The following is a 20149-nucleotide window of genomic DNA, read 5'->3' as shown; positions in this document are numbered from 1 at the left end:
GTCAAATCTGTGTAGTCACCCCCGGATGACATCGGAGAACACAGACTTGTCCGAAGTGACGTTGCTGTGTAGGGTGGCAGAAGTGGGGTGTAGACAGCACCACTCCACTGCCTGCACACGCGTGCACACGCACACACTCGGAATTCCCATGTGACTAGTGGAGGGAGTGAACCACCCAGATTTCAGGCCACTGATTATGTGGTGATGCTTTTTGAAAGGTCTTCACATAAAGAACAGAAATTATTGTCTATTTCTGAAAAACTAATGACTATGCTGTGGTAAGAGCCCCGTGCCAACCCTGAATGCTGCCTGTACTGGGGGGAGAGGGCATGCCTGTGCTCCTGCTCTCTACCTAGACTTGGTTTGGAACACCTGAGAAGTTCCTAAAAAGAAATTGCATTACGTAAGAGGGGGTTGCATATGTTTTTCTGAGAGAAAGTCCGTAGTAAAATTGAGTGATGTTATTCTCCCTCATCATCTCCTTTTTCCTCTTTTTCCTCCCTTTCCTTGCCTTCCCCTTCCCTCCTCTGCCCTCCCTCCCTGCTTTACCTAACAGGGATACTTCAAAAGGAGAGCAAGTTTCCCAGAACGGTTTGCCGGCTGAACAGGGATCTCCACGGGTTAGTTACCGCTCTCAAACCTACCAAAACTACAAAAACTTTAATAGCAGACGGACAGCCAGTGACCAGCCGTGGTCTGGACTGTGAAGTTCACTACCATTTGTCAAGAACCACTCTTTCCAAATCCTGTTGGTTTGACCTTTTGGCTTCCACTTCACCCACAGTGTTAAAATTTTTCCTTAATTCGTAGGCTTCCTTGGTTTCATATTTGTTTGCATTTAATTCATGTTTATTTGAGTCTATTAACTGATGGATACTCAGTTGCCTTAAAGCAACATACTTATTTTTTGTTTATTTATTGTGAGCTTTTTACTTTATTAAGATTTTACAGCGAAAGCCTTACATGAGTAATTGAAATTAAATGAGATTACAGCAAAATGAAGAAGAAAACTAGAATCCGACAGGTATGACACATCCAGTTATACTAACAGGGTGCAATACTGCGCTACACATACCCCCCCTTTACAGATGTCATTAACCTGCCATAATTTAATAGTAACTAGGAAGATTGGTGTATAAGGAAGGAGACTCTCAGTACTAAGATTAAAACCTTAAGTCAGCTGTGTCACATTCCATGAAGGATGCATTCATTTACTGAAAACGGAAAAAAAAAAAAGTGGGGGGTGGAGTTGGATCTACTTGGGAAGCTCTGTTAACTTTAGGCACAGAATCTGAAATGATTTCGAGACCCTTGGATTATGTATTACTTTTTCCAAATGAGTTCCTCCATTTTTTTCTGCCAAGACCTGAATTGAGAAAGTGTGAGCTTACTTGCAGCAAGTAACACAGCCAGCCTCAGGGGGGAAGTGCCCGCTGACCCTGCTGCCACCTTGGTCCTGGTCACTGTCAGCACCGCCATGACACCCAGCATGGCAGGTGGCAGCAGTCCTCGGCAGGTTCCGGAAGCCTGCCTACCAGACTTCCGGGCCTCTCCATTCAGTCGATGACTTAAGGGTGTCAAACTGTTTAAATTTCTCAAACAAATGGAACAAAAGCCATTCTGGTTCACCCTGATTACTTGAACGCTGCACTTGGTGGACCACCCCTAGGAGCCGTTGGGACGCCGCCTGGCTTCAGAAGGAATTGTAGCGTCTGTGTAGACAGAAACTCCATTGTATGTCTCATATGGATCTTCTCGTTTTCATTTTCTTATGACTTTTTTTTGTGAGGTTCTCCAATAAGGAGTCTTTTTAGAATGGCATTGATCAGACCACCAGCAGGGATTGAAAATGTTTTAACAGAAATTCTATTCCTTAGGAATAAAAGCTTATGAAAGAGGTGATTTCCTGGTACTGATACAGACAGAACAAAACCAAATCCATACTACATCCAAGCCTTGTGAGACAGTCACTTGCTCATTTGCCATATTTAGATGTTGGTGGGATCAGAAACCTGTTTTGATATGTGTTTTCCATGAGTTAAGTCTGATTTGTCTTTTCATTTCATGATGCATGTCTTTTTTTTTTTTTCTTTTGTCAGGATAACATCATATAGCATCTTGTTTGTTTTTCCTTATTTCTATGTACATATCTATCTACTTGCGACTGTAGATGGGTATATAGATAGATGCCAAGCTTCTTATGTTCTGGGGGTAGTGTGCACCATTATTGGGTCTCTGCCTTAAAACGCACCAAAATTCATTTTAGAAAAAACTACTGCTTTATCTTTGGTCATTAGGGAGCCCTGATACGTGTTTCTGGCTCCAGATTCTGTGTCACTGATCTGTATGTATATATGTGATGTTTCCATATATATATGTTTAAATTTTATATTATCTGGAATGATACCCAGTTTTATCCTTTTTGTATTCAGAAGACCAAAAAAAAAAAAAACACACACGGAAAGAGTGCAATGATGTTTTTGGCATTTGTTCTCATGCCTATTTTTATCTAGATTTTTAAATTGTAGCTTGCCAGAACAAGTTTTTTATTATAATTGGATTGGAAGAAGAAAAGCCTTTTCATTCTTTGGAGTTGTGGTGCAGAGACTCAAGTTAATGAACTTGAAAATAGTGTTGCTTTCATGCACTTAGAAAACCAATCAGGCGTTTCTTGTGCTACTAGTTGTCACGTTGCATTCGTGTTCACCTCCTGATTTAAAGATCTCAGGTGTACCCAGCCACTAAAGCACTCTGGACTAATCGCTAAAGAGAAGCAACGTGGGGTGGGGGTTGGGGGGAGATTCACATGTATGATCATAGCACTATGATTTGCTTTTGATGTTTGTCTCTAGTGGTGTGTTGTCTGTTGGCATGCTTAAGCACATGTCCATTAAAAATCATTTTGTTCCTTTTATTTTCCTTGTTTTCTTGGTTTAATGATTCATTTGCATAAACATTAATTATCTCTGCATACTGGTTTGGGGTTTTCTCTTTCCTTCTAACTCTAAAGAAAAAAATTTTTGCTGCAGAATTTCCCCCAGAAGAGGCTTCCCTGGCCTTGGCCCCCCTTGAAGTCTGCCCCAGGGCTAGAAACGTTAGCCTGTCAGCAGACACTGCTCCCTCCAGGTCCCTGCTGTCACCAGCAGTTTCCGAGCCACAGCTGCAGCACTAATTTTTTTTTAACCTGGTTTCTATACACACTAACCCTATGTCTCCCTAGACTCACACCTGGCATAGGCCTTTCAGACCAAACTCACACTTTCCCACCAGAAGTTTCCTGAAATTCCACACTAGAACAGATTTGTCAACTTTAAAATCCACTCACTTCCTTTGGACTCAGGGTTTTGTTTTTTGGTGGTCATTTCCCCTCCTGCATCTCTCCTTTAAAAGTGAAAGGAAAGAGAAATATGGAAATAGCCTGTTGCTCATAAGCACACATCTACAGGGTGTCACTTAGGAGGCCAGGATAATCACATGTCCATCCTCCTCCCCCATGCCTTCCTTGCCCTAAGAGTCCCATTTCCCACATTGCTGTGTGGGTAAAGGGCTCCAGTCAAAAACACCCTTAAATTGCAAAGCCTCTGGTCTTACCCTGAACCCTGATGCTGACAGTGATAGTCTGTATAGATGGAAGAGAAGCTCATGACTCCCACCCCGCCACTTAGCTAAGGCCTAAACAAGTGATCCTGTTCCCAAGAGTTGACATATCTGAGTGTCAAAGCAGTGGTGGTTGTTCTCCCATTTCTCCTGTTGAAGTTGTTGCTGCTAACTTGTCATTTTGGTTCTGGGCAGCAGTGGTGGGGGACGTATCTAATGAACGTTGCCATTGACACCTCCATGTTTGTCCGTGTACGAGGGGTGCAGGTTGTCTGTAACCCACTAAAGTGTCAGCCACACCCAGCTTTAGTAACTTGCTAATCCTGCGCCCTGGGTGTATCAGCCAGGGCCGAGACAGTTGATGATGGTACACAGTTGATGGTACACAGGCTGAAAGCGATAATGAGCCGAGACCCTACTGCATTTCCAAAGCCGAAAAGCCCCAAGGGTCACAATATAAATGAGCTTGGGAAGGAACAGCTCCCGAAGACGTCTCCAGCCTGACAGTCAGAGCCGCGGGAAGTCTGGCTGTGTCTGGGCTTTCTCGTCTCAGTGCGGCAAGGCACCGTGATCAACCAACACGTGATGGGGAAGGCCCTGGTTCTGTCTGTGTTTGGGGGTAAATAGCCTTGTGGTGTTGAGTGACTGTGATTGGCTTTTCCGGCTCCTTTAACACCAACTACAACCCACTCACGATACAACTCCGGCAGATGTGGTTAAATTGATGTTTGTTGACTTGCCTCAATTCCTTCCAGCTCTTAAGTTCCAAAGTCTAACTGGGATGGTAGATGTGAAATGCATGATTGTTGTCCTAATTTCTGCATGTTTTATGACGATGTGTTGAGGGGCGGGGGAGGAGAGCCGGAGAGCATTTTCAGAAACCGGAGGTCTTTCCTTGTCTTACTCTGGGGGAATGCTGTGTAGTTCTGATAGAGTCATCTGTCGGTCTGTTTGTGAATGCCCTTTCGCTTAAACTTCCAGCTCTTCTGGTGACGTCCTTGGTTGTAAGGTGGCTGCTGTATAACGTCCACTCTCTCATATTTAATACGTGTGATTGTTCCTGTCGTCCTTTTGTTTTTAAAGTAACCCTAAGAGGAAAATGATCTGAGTTACATTAGAGAAAATGGATTGATCCGAGGAACAGAGTGCAGTAAAACTCATCCTGGCATTTCGCTTTTCTCCCTTCCCCATAAGCGGGCGGGCATTAATCCCTCCCCACCTTCTAATGTCCTTGGTGTCCCGCTGGCTTTGTGGGATGTTGCAATGGTTTTACTGTACTGCCTCCATCTGTGCCCGGCATTTATACACAGCCACGTGTGCGAGTCAGAGCGTATGTGGTCACCCCTGTGGCTCACAGGGTTTGCTGAATGGCCTCTCCACTGTCCCTAGATGGCAGAAGCGGTGGACACAAGTGAAATGGTCAACGGCGCCGCCGAGCAGAGAACAAGCTCAAAGGAGTCCAGCCCCATCCCCTCCCCCACCTCGGACCGCAAAGCCAAGGCCGCCCTCCCGGCCCAGGGTGCTGCCACCTTGCCGGCCAGAACCCAGGAGACACCTTCAGCCCAGATGGAAGGCTTCCTGAATCGGAAGCACGAGTGGGAGGCTCACAATAAGAAAGCCTCGAGCAGGTGAGAGCAGCGAAGGCTGAGGCCACCGCCTCAGGAGATGGGAAGTCAGCCCAGCCCGTTCAAGGTCGGCAAGCCAAGGTCGGAGCACCCGCTTGCCGCTTGGAAAGCCGGGGAGTGGGCGCTGGTGAAATCCATTATTCTTAGCTTCCTGGGCGTCACTTTTTTCTTGGGACTGACATTGGAAAGCGGGAGGAGAGTGCTTTTGATTCACTGAGAGAAGGAAGGTTAATTAAGCGTGGATGGGAATAGCAAAAAGGGGACTTAGTAATTCTTCCTGAGAAGAAATGTGCTAGGCAGAGGTTGGAGAATTTCCCTAAAGTGAAGTGTTCTTCCTTGTGGGATTTTTTTTTTTTTTTAAGACATTCATTTCCCCGGCCTTATCTCCATATCTGTGTTTATTTCACTGCCTCCCAATAGGCCCTACTTTTATTAATAATCTCTTTTATAAATGAGGAAATGGCGGCCCTGTGTGGTAGAAAAAAAACTCACTCTTCAGAAACATGGTATATGGCAAAGCCCGGGTGAAATTCTTACCTGATTCCAAAGCCAGTGTGCTTAACCAATGATCCCTTCTGCCTGGGACCACCATGTACAGTTGTACAGGTTGTACATTAGACCAGGAAATCCCCATCTCAGAGCTGCCACCCACATTGAGTACAACATAAATTTTTATGTTAATCTAGGTAGGTGGCAGTACAGTGTCTTCTGATAAAAATCAATATATCATGACAGTTTGCCATATCATGGGGGAAAGGCTGTCTTTTTTCTGATTCATCCAGAGGTACTACCAGTGCTAATGGCCCTGGATCTGCCTCCCTGTCAGGTTGCCAAGCCCCATCAGGATTAAAACTGAGGTGGAAGAGTTAGGTGTTTCAGGACAGGCATGTTTCAGATGAGGAGTCTGCCCTGTACGGCATTACCACAAGAGGGTACTACAGCAAAGAGAACCAACCCCAATAAAAATCTTTCCCGTCAGAGCCAGGAGTACCTTTATGTAATAGAAGAGGGCAGCATGTTTTTCCCCAAACTCAGAGCATCACCTGCCCTCAATCACCTGCCACTGGATGAATGTGGACACTATCCCAGCAGTCTGTGGAGGAATTTTGTTTTCTTGTTTAGTTTTAGCAGAATTTAGGAAAGGCTTTTAACAAGGGGTCACACCACGTGGTGTGTGGATCGTTTGCATATTAATCACATCCTTAATTCTTTACAGGAGTGTGGTCTAGAACCCTGACATTCCTTTCTTTACTGCTCAGGTCCTGGCACAATGTTTATTGTGTCATAAATAACCAAGAAATGGGTTTCTACAAAGATGCAAAGACGGCTGCCTCTGGAATCCCCTACCACAGCGAGGTCCCTGTGAGTTTGAAAGAAGCCATCTGTGAAGTGGCCCTTGATTACAAGAAGAAGAAACACGTGTTCAAGCTGAGGTGAGAGGGGCCCCGTTTCTTGGTTGCGGAGAGTAGGTGTATTTTCACTCTTGGGGTTGGTTTTCCCAGGCAGGTACTGTGATCAGTCGGTTCTTCCTCTCTGCCATTTAAAAAAAATCACCAATGAAACTTGTGTGGTTTGTCCCATGTCTCGGTTAGGATCTTTAGGGACTGTGGCCAGTCACCAGTCTCCCTGTGGTTCATGGCACAGCTCAGCCTTGAAGACAATGAGCTTTTGTTTTGATAAGCTGGAACTTACTGTTCCTTAAGACAAGGTGAGCGGTTCACATTTTAAGGGAAACGTAGAAAAATAGTTTACCCATTTTTGCAGCTTATCCAGACCCAGGAGTTGCTATTCTTTGCCCACAAGTTATGTGGAGCTGGGTCAAGTGAGTCATCCTGGAGCTGGATGGAGATAAACAGGAAGTGCATGTGTGGGACCTGGGTCTTTCTGCTCCCCTGGCTTGCCCAGCAGATGTTCCAGCTGCTTCTGGAACCGTCTAGTTCCACATGTCTCTGGCTTGTAGAACACATACACCTCCCTCAGAGTGGATCCAGGCTCAGAAGTTCTTATACTTAGAAATAGGCAGAAAAGCCGTTTCATCTTGAAAAATATAGAAAGTAGGGACGCCTGGGTGGCTCAGTCGTTAAGCGTCTGCCTTCGGCTCAGGTCATGATCCCAGGGTCCTGGGATCGAGTCCCGCATCGGGCTCCCTGCTCCGCGGGAGGCCTGCTTCTCCCTCTCCCACTCCCTCTGCTTGTGCTCTCTCTCTCTCTCTGACAAATAAAATCTTAAAAAAAAAAAAATGTATAAAGTAAATATGTCCGTGGTTAGAATGTTAATTAGTTTAAAACTAATTTGATCTGTGGCTTTGGGACCTGAAAAACTTTGGTCTTCAGTTAGACATTTGTGTCCTGTCGGTTGCACTAGGCCACGGACTGCAAATGAGCATTTCAAAAGGTGTGACTTTTTGAGCTCTTTCAAGGAGCACCGGAGGCAGGCTCTTCAGGACTTGGAGTCCTTTACACTGCGTGAAATAAGGTGCAAACAGCCTGGCTCCCCGGCTGCCTCCCTCCTTTCTTCTCCCTCCATGCAGCTTCAGAGGGTCCAGGTTCTGGCAGAGGGCACTTACCTTCCTCCCCACCAGGAACACCCCTTCCTCTGTACCGCAGTGAAGTGAATGAGTAGCCCTCCAAGCCAGTGACTCTCCAGTGTCCTAGGGATGGCCTTGCGGGACAGTTTTCTTTTACTCCCTACCATGTAAGAAGGGAAATCTAGGAGACTTTTTCTGTATGTCTATTTAAAAATTCTGGTATTTGTAAATGGGGGGATATAAGGCTCTGTAGCAGAATTTCAAAAGGACTCATACTTTTTTTAATTGCAGTATAATTAACATATAGTGTTTTATTAGTTACCCAGCACACAGTATAGTGATTCCATGATCCTATACATGACTCAGTGCTCATCACGATAAGTGTCCTCTTAATCCCCCTCACCTATTTCACCCATCCACCCATCTCAAACAATACTCAAGAGTCTATTTTTTGTCTGTCTCTTTTCTTTGTTCATTTGTTTTGTTTCTTAAATTTCACTTAGCATTTTGTAGATGCATCCATGTTGTTGCAGATGCCAAGATTTCATTCTTTTTTATGGCTAAGTAATACTACAGTGTGTGTGTGTAAATACATATATACAACATCTTCTTTATCTGTTCATCTGTTGATGGACACTTGGGCTGCTTTCATAATGTGGCTTTTGTAAATAATGTTGCAGTGAACACAGGTGTGCATAGATGTTTTTGAATTAATGTTTTCTCTTTCTTTGGTTGAATACCCAGTAGTTGAATTACTGGATCATGTGGTAATTCTGTTTTTAATTTTTTGAGGGAACCTCCATACTGTTTTCCAGAGTGGCTGCACCAGTTTGCATTCCCACCAACAGTGCACAAGGGTTCCTTTTTCTTCACATCCTCACCAACACTTTTTGTTTCTTGTGTTTATGATTTTAGCCATTCTGACAGGTGTGAAGTGACATCTCATTGTAATTTTGATTTGTATTTCCCTGATGATGAGTGGTGATGAGCATCTTTTCATGTGTCTGTTGGCCATCTCTGTGTCTTCTTTGGACAAATGTCTGTTTATGTCTTCTGCCTATTTTTTTAATTGGATTATTTGGGTTTCTTGGTATTGAGTTGTATAAGTTCTTTATTTTTTTTAAAGATGTATTTATTTTGAGAGTTAGAGAGCACGAGCGGGAGGGGCAGAGAGAGAGAGGGAGAGAGAGACTCTTAAGCTGACTCCAGGCTGAGCGTGGACCCTGATGTGGGCTCAATCTCAACAACCCTGAGATTTCGACCTGAGCTGAAACCAAGAGTCAGACACTTAACTGCGCCACTTAGGCGCCCCACTTCTTTATGTATTTGGATACGAACCCCTTATGGGATTTGTCATTTGCAAATATCTTCTCCCATTCAGGAGTTTGTCCTTTAGTTTTCTTTTTGTTTTTGTTTTTTTTTGTTTTTTTTTTAATTTTATTTATTTATTTGACAGAGAGAGACAGCGAGAGAGGGAACACAAGCAGGGGGAGTAGGAGAGGGAGAAGCAGGCTTCCCGCAGAGCAGGGAGCCCAATGCGGGGCTCAATCCCAGGACTCTGGGATCATGACCTGAGCCGAAGGCAGACGCTTAACCGACTGAGCCATCCAGGCGCCCCTGTCCTTTAGTTTTGTTCATTGTTTCCTTTGCTGTGCAGAAGCTTTTTATTTTGATGTAATCCCAATAGTTTGTTTTTGCTTTTGTTTTCCCTTGCTTCAGGAGACGTATCTAGAAAAACGTTGCTACAGCTAATATCAGAGAAAGTACTGCCTGTGTTCTCTTCTAGGATTTTTATGGTTTCATTGGTTTTACTGGTTTCATTGAGGTCCTTAATTCATTTTGAGTTTATTTTTGTGTATGGTGTGCGAAAGTGGTCCAGTTTCATTCTTTTGCACATTGTTGTCCAGTTTTCCCAACAGCATTTTTGAAGAGACTTTTTCCCCCATTGCATATTCTTGCCTCCCTTATCAAAGTTTAATGACCATATAATTGTGGATTTATTTCTGGGTTTTCTGTTCTATTCCATTGATCTGTGAGTCTTTTTGTGCCCGTACCATACTATTTTGATTACTACAGCTCTATAATATTACTTGAAGTCTGGAATTGTGATACCTCCCATTGTCTTGTTCTTTTTCAAGATTGCTTGGCTGTTAAGGGTCTTTTGTCGTTCCATACAAATTTTAGGATTGTTTGTTCTAGTTCTTTGAAAAATGCTGTTGGTATTTTGATAGGGATTGCATTATATGGACATTAACAGTATTTGTTTCCCCAGTCCATCAGCATGGAATATCTTTCCATTTATTTGTGTCATCTTTAGTTTCTTTCATCAGCCTTTTGTAGTTTTCAGAGTCTTTTAACCTCCTTGGTTAAATTTACTTCTAGCTATTTTATTATTTTTGGTGTAATTGTAAATGGGACTTCTTTTTTTAAGATTTTATTTTTAAGTAATCTCTACCCCCAACATGGGGTTTGAACCCACGGCCCCAAGATCAACAGTCCCATGCTCTTCCGACAGCCAATCAGGCGTCCTGGGACTGTTTTCTTAATTTCTCTTTCTGCTGCTTCATTATTCCTGTATAGAAATGCAACATATTTCTTTATATTAGTTTTTGTATCTTGAACCTTAGTGAACTCATTTATCAGCTCTAGTAAGTATTTGTTGGAGACCTTATTGTTTTCTATATATGTAGCATCATGTCATCTGTAGATAGTGACCGTTTTACTTATTCCTTATCAATTTGGATGTCTTTTATGTCTTTTTGTTTTCTGATTGCTATAGCTAGGACTTCTAGTTCTGTGTTGAATAGCTGTAGTAAGAGCAGACATCCTCGTCTTGTTCCTGACCGTAGGGGAAAAAGCTCTCAGTTTTTCCCCATTGAGGATGATGTTAACTGTGGGGTTTTCATAGATGGCCTTTATTGTGTTGATGTATGTTCCCTCTAAACCTACTTTTGTTTGTTTGTTGTGTTCTTTTTTTAAGTAGGCCCCAGTAGGGGCTTGAACTCATGACCCTGATTTCAGGAGTTACACACTCCACTGACTGAGCCAGCTGGGGCCCCGAAACCTATTTTATTGAGGGATTTTATCATGACAGATGGCTGTACTTTTTCAAATGTTTTTTCTCATCTATTGAAATGATCATAAAGTTTTTGTCCTTTCTCTTGTTGATATGATGTATCACATTGATTGATTTGAATATTGAACCCTTGCATCCCAGGAGTAAATCTCACTTGGTCATGGTGGTTTTTATAATGTATTGTAGATTTGGTTTGCTAATATTTTGTTGAGTTTTTTTGCATCTGTGTTCATCAGAGGTGTTGTCCTGAGTTCTCTTTTTTTGTAGTGTCTTGATCTGGTTTTGGTATCAGGATCATGCTGGCTTCACAGGATGAATTTGGAAGCTTTCCTTCCTCTTTTATTTTTGGGAATAGTTTGAGAAGAAGAAGTATTAACTCTTCTTTAAGTGTTGGTCAAATTTACCTGTGAAGTCACCTGGTCCTGGCCTTCTGTTTTTGGGAGTTTTTTGATTACTGACTCAATTTCTTTGCTGGTAATCAGTCTGTTCAAATTTTCTATTTCTTCTGATTCAGTTTTAGAAGGTTATGTGCTTCTAGGAATTTGTCCATTTCTTCTAGCTTGTCCAATTTGTTGGCATGTAAGTTTTCATAATATTCTCTTAAAATCCTTTTTCTGTGGCATCAGCTATTTCTCATCTTTCATTTCTGATTTTGTTAATTGAGGTTTTTTTTTTTTAAAGAATCTGGCTAAAGGTTTATCAATTTTGTTGATCTTTATGAGAAACCAGCTTCTGGTTTCATTGATCTGTTACATTATTTCTTTATTTATTTTTTCTTCTTTAATCTTTTTTTCCTTCCTTCTACTGGTTTAGGGTTTTGTTTGTTCTTTTTCTCAGTCTTTTAGGTGTAAGGTTAGGTTGTTTATTTGAGATTTTTCTTGCTTTTTGAGGTAGTCCTGTATTGCTATAAACTTCCCACTCAGTGTCTCATAGTTTTTAGACTTTGTTTTTTCATTTTCATTTGTCTTCCTGGATGTTTTGATTTCCTCTTTGATTTCTTGTTTGACCCATTCATTGTTTAGTAGCATGTTATTTAATCTCCATGTATTTGTGTTCTTTCTAGATTTTTTCTTAGGTTGATTTCTAGTTTCATAGCATTGTAGTCAGAAATCATGCATGATACGACTTTGATCTTTTTTAATTTATTGAGACTTGTTTTGTGGCCTAATATGTGATCTTTCCTGGAGAGTGTTTCATGTGCACTTGAAAAGAATGTGCATTCCATTGTTTCAGGATGGAATGTTCTGAATATATCTGTTAGATCGCTCTGGTCTAATGTGTCATCAAAACCAGTTTCCTTGTTGATTTTTTGTTTGGATGATCTATTACTGTATTACTATTGATTACTTCCTTTATATACTGCTTTATGTATTTGGGCGCTGCCATGTGGGTGCATAAGTATTTACAGTTGTTACATCTTCATGTCAGATTGTTCCCTTAATGATTATGTAGTGAAAAGACTCATAATTTTTATTCTTAATGTTTTATTTTTTTAAAGATTTTATTTGAGAGAGCACAGCGCGGGAGGGGGAGGAGGGGCAGAGGGAGAGGGACAAGCAGACTCCCTGCTGATCCAGGACCCTGGGATAATGACCTGAAGACTCATCATTTTTTTTTAAAGATTTTATTTGTTTATTTGACAGCATACAAGCAGGGGGAGCAGGAGAGGGAGAAACAGACTTCTGCTGAGCAGGAAGTCCGACATGGGGGTTGATCCCACAACCCTGGGATCATGACCTGCGCCAAAGGCAGATGCTTAACCAACTAATCCACCCAGGCACCCCAGGACTCATCATTTTTAAAGCATTATATCTTGAATTCAGTTTAGAGCATTGATTAGACATTCAAGTGGCCTTTGCCACAGTAAAGCCAGATGTTGATATGTTTGGGACATTTTGATCCTTCCAGTGGATTGAAACATTAAGTTTTTGTGTATATTATACTGGCCCAAGAATATATATTGGGCCTTTGTGGGTCCTGGGCAAAGCTGGTGATGCATGCAGAGCTCTGATGGGCATTTCTGGTAGGATTCCCCTGGCCTGCTTATGTCCCTCATAGGTTTTGGGAATTTGAGGGTTTTGTTTTTTCCTAAGTCAAATTGTGACTGACTTTCTTCCTTCAACTTACAGACTAAATGATGGCAATGAGTACCTCTTCCAAGCCAAAGATGATGTAAGTTTTTAAGATTCATTTCTCTCAATACTTGGGCTTTTGCAAATATTTATTGGCACAATAAGCTTTATTTACAGTGTTTCATATATAAGTAATCATCAGTCATGGCTTCTCGTATCTGGTCTCCTCAGTCACTAACAACTGGAAGGCGTTCAGTTCTCCTTATATCGCTAAGAGGCAGAATGGCATCTTACTGTCTCCCTGCTGTGTTAGGAGGGCTAGTGCAAGGACCCTGAAGTTGATGGAGGAAAACTTGCGCACCCCTCGCAGTGGATGAGGCACAGTGGGGTGGTCCTGGGACAGGATGTGGATCTTGAAGTCCAGTCAGGGGCCTCCCTGCCGCACTCCACTGTCTTCAAGCAACCATTTCATGGTTGTACTTCTTACAGGGAGAGAGGGTCTTCTGATGAGAAAGCAATGTGTGTAGTGCTTTAGATTTGAAAAACCAACTTATACTAAATTCATGCAGGGTTATATGTCAAATATACTTCAATTTTTTAAGAAAAGTAAAAGAAAAGGGTGCATCCCACCAATGGAAACCAGTCTTCTCATTCTTCCAAGTTTGTAGGACCACATACTAGATGGGTGACTTTCAGGTCTTATAAACCAAATTCTCGTGAGAGTTGAACCATGTTCACTCTGCTAAGGGTCATTTGGGAACTGCTTGCCTCTCAGCCAGATGCTCCCGTGGGCTAGATGCACTGTTCCCAAGCCTTCCGACCAACGGAGGCACATGTTTGGGCAGGTGAAGTGAAGGTGTTTTGAGCCCATCCCTCTTGGCTGAGTCTCACCTGTGGTCCTTTGTCCAGGAGGAAATGAACACATGGATCCAGGCCATCTCCTCTGCCATCTCCTCCGATAAACATGAGGTGTCCGCCAGCACGCAGAGCACGCCAGCATCTAGCCGGGCACAGACCTTGCCCACCAGCGTCGTCACCATCACCAGCGAGTCTAGCCCTGGCAAGCGGGAGAAAGACAAAGAGAAAGACAAGGAGAAGCGGTTCAGCATTTTTGGCAAAAAGAAATGAACTCCTTTCCTTCACCTCCTGCCCTTCTCTTACCTTTTCAGTGAAACTCCAGCATGCAAGCTCAGAACCAACACATTATTCTCTGTGCCTAATGTTCTTCAATGTGGTTGATTTTTTTTTTTAATTTATAGAGCATTTCTGGGGGGGTGGGGGAAATACACCTAAATACTTTATCTCCAAGTTACAAAAGTTTGAGGTGCAGAGGGAAGACCAGATTTTTTTTAATGAAATTATATAGATTAGATCTCAATATTTAAACTGTTCCTCAATTTTGTGAGGCTGCGTTGGAAATAACCCGCCTCTAGTGCTGTTGGTATGCAAGGCAGCGGTGCTTAAACAATATTTCCTGTGCTCACTAGAGACAAAATGTACCAATTTCCTGACACCATTCTCTTCCATTTATTTCCAGTGGTTACCTTGAGTCTCAACTATTAGAAGTGCCCATGACGGGTCTAACCTTGATTAAACAGATCGTGTATTATGATCTCGCTGCCGCCACAGTGCAGCTCCATGTTGAATCTACAGACCAAACTGTTTGTATCTGGCATCACTTACTAACACCTGACATGCAGCTTTTCTGCATCACCTGCAAGGACAGTTCAGAATGTCGGTATACCGGTATATGAGAAGGAATAGAAAATGGATACTGTTTTAAATAATCTGTAATTTCAATTTTTTTTTTTGCCGAAATACATTATATTGTATGTTTGAGATAATTCTAGTACAAAGTATAATAAAACTAGATGTATAATAAAACCCTTTAAATCATTGGTAAGTGTTACAAGTGGAACTGAAGCATTTACTGGACAAAGTAATGTTACTCTAATGGTTACTTGCTCGTGCGTTGCCACACTGTTATAATTTGCTTCATTACCTTGCTATTTGATACATAGTGTGCATTTCTTTGTCACTGTAACGATTGTAATGACAAATTTTCATCTTACTGCACAATCAAAATGGCATCGATAGGAATGAACTCCAGAGGCTGGGCCTGAGCAGGGGGGTGGTCGCTCAGGCCTGGCGCTCAGTCGTATGACCTGTACCTCTCAACTTCTGCCCTGTTAAATATATGCTATGTCATTAAATGCTTTTAAATCTAGCACGGCGGGTAATTGTTGTCTTTTCTGTCCTGCGTGCATGCCATGTAGGGAAACTGCAAAGCCAGAGATAGCAAATGGGAAACATTAGACCATCCATCCGGGTTCCTGTTTTGTGTTCTTGCGTGTGTGTGTGTGGTGCACCAGCTTTGAAAACTACAGCAAACAGAATAATAAATACGAGATGTTTTGCAGCTACGCATCCAGATTTTATCTTTTATTTATGAAAAAGTTAACAGAGAACTTGCTAAACCTGAGTTCTGAGGAAGGCGTTGGCAAACTTTTTCTGTAAAGGGCCACAGACGGCAAATATTTTAGGCTTTGTGGGCTAGACTCTGTGGAAGCTGCTTATCGTGGAATACAGAGGCAGCCATTGATGATAGGTGAAGGAAGGGGCATGACTGTGTTCTAGTAAAACTTTATGGACACAGGAATTTTATGTAATCTTGACATGCTGTATAATATTCTAATTAAAAAAAAAAACTTTAAAATCTGTTGTATAGAGATCATACAAAAAACAGATGACAGGCCAGATTTGGCCCATGAGCCCATTCAGCAATATCAGCATAGGATCACAGGTTAGATATGCATGTTATACTTGTCCCTTTTTTATCTGGGTACATTGACTCCAGACCATTTGCATGTTTTCTTACACAGAGCAGCACGGGATGCTAGTATTACGGGTTTTCAGTAAGCTGTTCCACAGAGGCCCATGCCTAATGCGATGTCAGTCCTGGGCTCCACAGTTGACTGGCATTGGGGATTTCTGTAACCCCAGAAACAGACCTTGCCATCTCTCACCCTTTCCTCTCTCATGCACCCAAGGCCATTTATCTTCGTGTGCCCTTGCCCTTTCTTGCCTTCCGTAAGATTGGAATCACGTCTCAACAGATGATCCTCTCACCAAAATGTTTCATTAAGAAAAAGCATCTTGGAAAATAACCACGATTGACAACATCCTACTCGACAAAGCCAGCCAGATGGCAGGCAAGACACACTCAAAAGGAAAATAACCAGCAATTCCAGAATCCCATAAAAAGGTACATATGCATGGACTATTTTGCACATAGTTCCAGAGGCTCACAGATCCCTGACTATGCAACTTGGGTTTGGGGGTACTTGCTCTCCTTACTGCACTTGCTGAGGATCCACTGCAACCTGAAAGGGGAAGATGATGGGCAGTGGAAGAAAAGCCACAGCAGAAGACTGGCTTCTGTGGGGTCGTCGGGCTGATGGCAGCAAGTGCGATCAGAAAATCCCAACAAGACATGTTCACTGGAGGAAGCTACAGGCCATAGAGGATCAGGACTGTCAATCCTATCATGGTAAATAAGGGTTTAAAAAAAATCCTATACACTGTATTTTGAGGATTGTGCACATTTATTTTTATTGCTATAGTGTGCTATTTTACTTTAATTTTCAATGATTAGGATGGGTGATGATAAATACTGCCCTCTGTACATCTGAGAAGTGAGAAGCAGTAAAATTGTCAGGAAATAGAAATGAGTATTGACTAATTAAAGGACACTTGTCTCACTTGAACATCAACTGAAGGTGGAATGCATCCTCAGTTGATGGCACCTCAGGGTTGTGTTTTCTTGGAGGTACTTGGAGTGATGATGGGCCTTCCAGCTCATGTCATCTTCAGTGGATGAAATAGAGTGTATCAGACTGGGTGGAGGACACATTGTTACCACCAAGTGTTTGGCACTGTTAGGATTAGTTGTGTATGGAGGGTCCTGTGGTACTTACCTCTGGATATATTTTCATTTTTCAGTTGGAATACTTAAATACTTTCCTTGGTCTAGTGGTAGAATTCATGCAGGAAAGGTAGGATAAAAGCTTGAGTCTTTCCCATTATTTAAACTGACTTTCCTAAGCATGACTCATACCCAAAAAGCCATTAAAAAAAAAAAAAAAAAAACTGTCCATCAAAGTTCAAGATTTCTCTCACCATTGAGAGTCCTACAGAAACCTTTCACTTTCCACTTCCCAACGCTAACCATCGATGAAATTATCCTTGAAGCTTAAAGATGCCCCATCTTTAGCTGGTATAAGTCCGTTCAAGTTGGCTTCTGAGTCCTGGTAGAACCCTAATAATCATTGATACTTACCTCCCTCTCTGGCATGACAAGCTGTCCCAGGCTCATTCAGTACATATCTTGCCCCAAAACCTGCAATCAGAAGTCTCTAAGAAACCCTGTTTCTTTTAGTGGAAAATTATATTTCAAAACCATAATTTATGTCTCAGAAATGCTCATTGCTACCGAGTTGGTCTTTTTTCTACGCATATCAGTAGGTAAAAATAATTCATGGGGCGCCTGAGTGGCTCAGTCAGTTAAGCGGCTGCCTTCGGCTCAGGTCATGATTCTGGGGTCCTGGAATCGAGCCCCACGTCCAGCTCCCTGCTCAGCGGAGAGCCTGCTTCTCCCTCTGCCTGCCACTCTGCCTACTTGTGCTCTCTGTCAAATAAATAAATAAAATCTTTTAAAAAAAATAATCCATGAATTCATAGTGCAATTCAGGATTGCAGGGGTTTTTTTACTTAACATTTCCTATATTATGTCATAATCTTTTCCACTCAGAATCAGCACTCAAAGATGAGGGGGCATAGAAATAGAACATTGTATAGTAACTCCTGTGCTTTATTATACACATAAACTCAGAATAGCAATACTAATATCACCAGCAATACAATTAGAACTGTTTTGGGGTGGGGTTTTGTTTTGTTTTTGGTCAAACTTTTTTACATTGTAATAACTGGATTGATTCACATGTGGTTGTAAAATAATTCGGTACCCTTTAACTGTGTTCCCCAGTGGTAACATCGTGCAGAACTGGAGTACAGTATCACATCCAGAGTATTGACATTGACCAAGACTCAACGTTTCCATAGCAGCAGGATCCGTCCTGCTGCCTGTTACCGCCAGACCTTCCCAGCAACCACCAGTCTGTGAGGTGAAACATTTGTCATTCCAGAAATGTTGTACACCTGGAATCACACAGGATGTAACCATTTAGGATTGGTTTCTTTTTCCACTCAGCATAATTCTCTGGAGATTGTTCCAGGTTATCGTGGGTATCACTAGTCCGCTCTGTTGTGTCAGTAGTCCATGGTGTGGATGTACCAGTTTGTGCATTCACTCACTGAAGGGCACTGGGGTAGCTTCCAGGTGGGGGCTATTATGAGTAGAGCTGCGATAACCATTTATATGGGGCTTTTGGTGTGGACAAAAATCATCTCTCTGGGGGAAAAAAAAAATGCCCAGGAATGTGGAGAACAGTTTTTAAAAACATTTTGCATGTGCTCTCTGCGTACCACCGGCGCCCCTCATCCCCGCGTTAGGTCGTTTCTATCCACAATGTCTGGGCACACAATTCTCCTTCTGCGCTCTCCCTCTAAACCCGCACGAGTCTTCTACCAGTCACTGAATGAGCGCCGCTCTCCGTAGGCGGGTGTTCGTACGCGCCTCCACGCTTGGTTGTCCGGAGCCCGCTGCCTTGGTGTGTGTCTCTGGTTCTAAGTGCGTTTCCCCTTCTTGCCACCCTCACCTCCCCTTATTTTTGGCCAGTTCTGAGTCAAGCACTTAAAGTGAAGTGCTCTCTCGTCGCTTTCAGGACTGAATCAAGATTTCCCGAGGGAGACATAAATGCGAGTCCGGAGTTTTTCAAGGTATGTAGACCCAGCATAACACAGGCTACCCTAGAAAAAGGAGTTTTTCAAGTAAAAAAAAAAAAAAATCCAACTGGCTTGCCTGTGAGAAAGAATGTTACCTCCTGTTTGGAGCTTTGCATGCTTTTTTGTACAAGATCAGCCTTCTCCTGCAAGAAGGGATTCAGGAAGTGGAACTGGAGGGGCCTCCTCTCCCGCCGGTTTAAAGTGGGGGTCGGGAGGGCTGAGGCGCGTCTGTATGCTTCTCTTCCGTGCTGTTCGGGGAAGGCTCACTGGGCTGGGGAAGCCCCGGCCGCCCTGGGCCTCCCGCGAAGCGGGCTCACTTGGGAAGAGGCGGTGAGAGTGCGCAGAAGTCTGTGGTACAATTCAAGGGCCTCATCTTCGGCTCTGCAGGGGAGCTTAGAAGACACTTCTCAGGAACGCCCGGGGTTCTGGGGGCACATGGGTTAGTGGTCCCGGCTGCCCTGGCTGGCAGCTCTCAGGGCTTTGTTCTCCCGGTGCGGGTCGGCCGCACACACGAAGCGGAGGCCTGGGCTGTCCCGCCCGGCCGCCCCCGGCCGCCCCCGGCCGCCCTGCCCCCACAGGCCTGCGTCGGTCGGGGCCGCGAGGAGCCCGGTTCGCTCTGTCCGAGGCCTAGACGGCTAGAGTTGTGTGGGCTTGCGCCAGTTTCCACTTGGCCTTCACGCGTCCCTTTGGCTGTTATCTGCTTGGGGGCCCACTGTGTCTGGAGTGGGGCTGGAGGAGGCGGAAGAGCAGCGGGGGTTCCCGAAACGGACTCTTGGGGGGAGGGAGCATTTTCCCTTGCCTCAGCCCGCCGGGACTTTCTCCGCGGGGTGGGCATCCTGCATTCCGGAGTCCGGGCGTGGGCTGGAACCCGGGAGCTGTCTGTCCCCGGAGCCCGAAGCAAGCCTGGCTCACTGCATTTCCCCCCGAGAACCCGCTCCGTTTCCAGTCGCCATTTTAGTTTCCTGGTCACGGCGAACTGTTTCCAGTTTGCTGTTCGGGCTTCGGTTTGGTGAGGGAGACAGTCTCTCAAGGTTTTCGTCTCCTGCCCGGGGCCTCCCTCTCAGGGAAAGGCCTGGCAGTCTTAGTGACAATGGCCGGAAAGGGCGTGCGTAGCGGCCGGCCCTTTCCTGCTGCCGCCTGTTCCGCGGCTGTCGCACCTCCGCCCGCGTCCTTCCTGGGCGCCTGTGATCTGACCGCTTCGCCCGGCTTGCCTGGCCTCTGCTCTCCCGGGGAAGGAGCGTGGGCTCCGAGCCCGGACACGCTGGAGCCCTGACGCCGCCGCGGTGCAGCCACACGCCAAGTACTGCGCCCTCGTCGCCCTTGCAAAGCTCCTACTAAGTGCCAGCCG

At 44.0% G+C, this 20149-nt stretch overlaps 1 protein-coding gene across 5 annotated transcripts in view; it reads left to right on the top strand.

Annotated features, from left to right (window-relative positions):
- SPTBN1 (spectrin beta, non-erythrocytic 1) overlaps positions 1-15124 on the top strand; it is a 195903-nt gene extending 180779 nt beyond the window's left edge. For 2 of the 5 annotated variants that reach the window (XM_035001552.1, XM_035001553.1), the window contains exons 31-35: positions 557-620; positions 4987-5225; positions 6482-6655; positions 12955-12997; positions 13807-15124. In XM_035001552.1, coding sequence (XP_034857443.1) covers positions 557-620; positions 4987-5225; positions 6482-6655; positions 12955-12997; positions 13807-14025 — 739 coding nt within the window. In that variant the 3' untranslated portion in view covers positions 14026-15124. Of the gene's footprint in view, positions 1-556; positions 2967-4986; positions 5226-6481; positions 6656-12954; positions 12998-13806 lie in introns of those variants that run through there. The other 3 variants (XM_035001550.1, XM_035001551.1, XM_035001554.1) reach the window with 2 other exon arrangements.
- The last annotated feature ends 5025 nt before the right edge of the window (positions 15125-20149 follow it).

This window comes from Mirounga leonina, unplaced genomic scaffold (genome assembly GCF_011800145.1).
Source record: "Mirounga leonina isolate KUSES-001 unplaced genomic scaffold, KU_Mleo_1.0 Mir_125, whole genome shotgun sequence".
In the NCBI taxonomy this organism is placed as follows: Eukaryota; Metazoa; Chordata; class Mammalia; order Carnivora; family Phocidae; genus Mirounga; species Mirounga leonina.
This window is presented reverse-complemented; position numbering and strand designations above follow the sequence as displayed.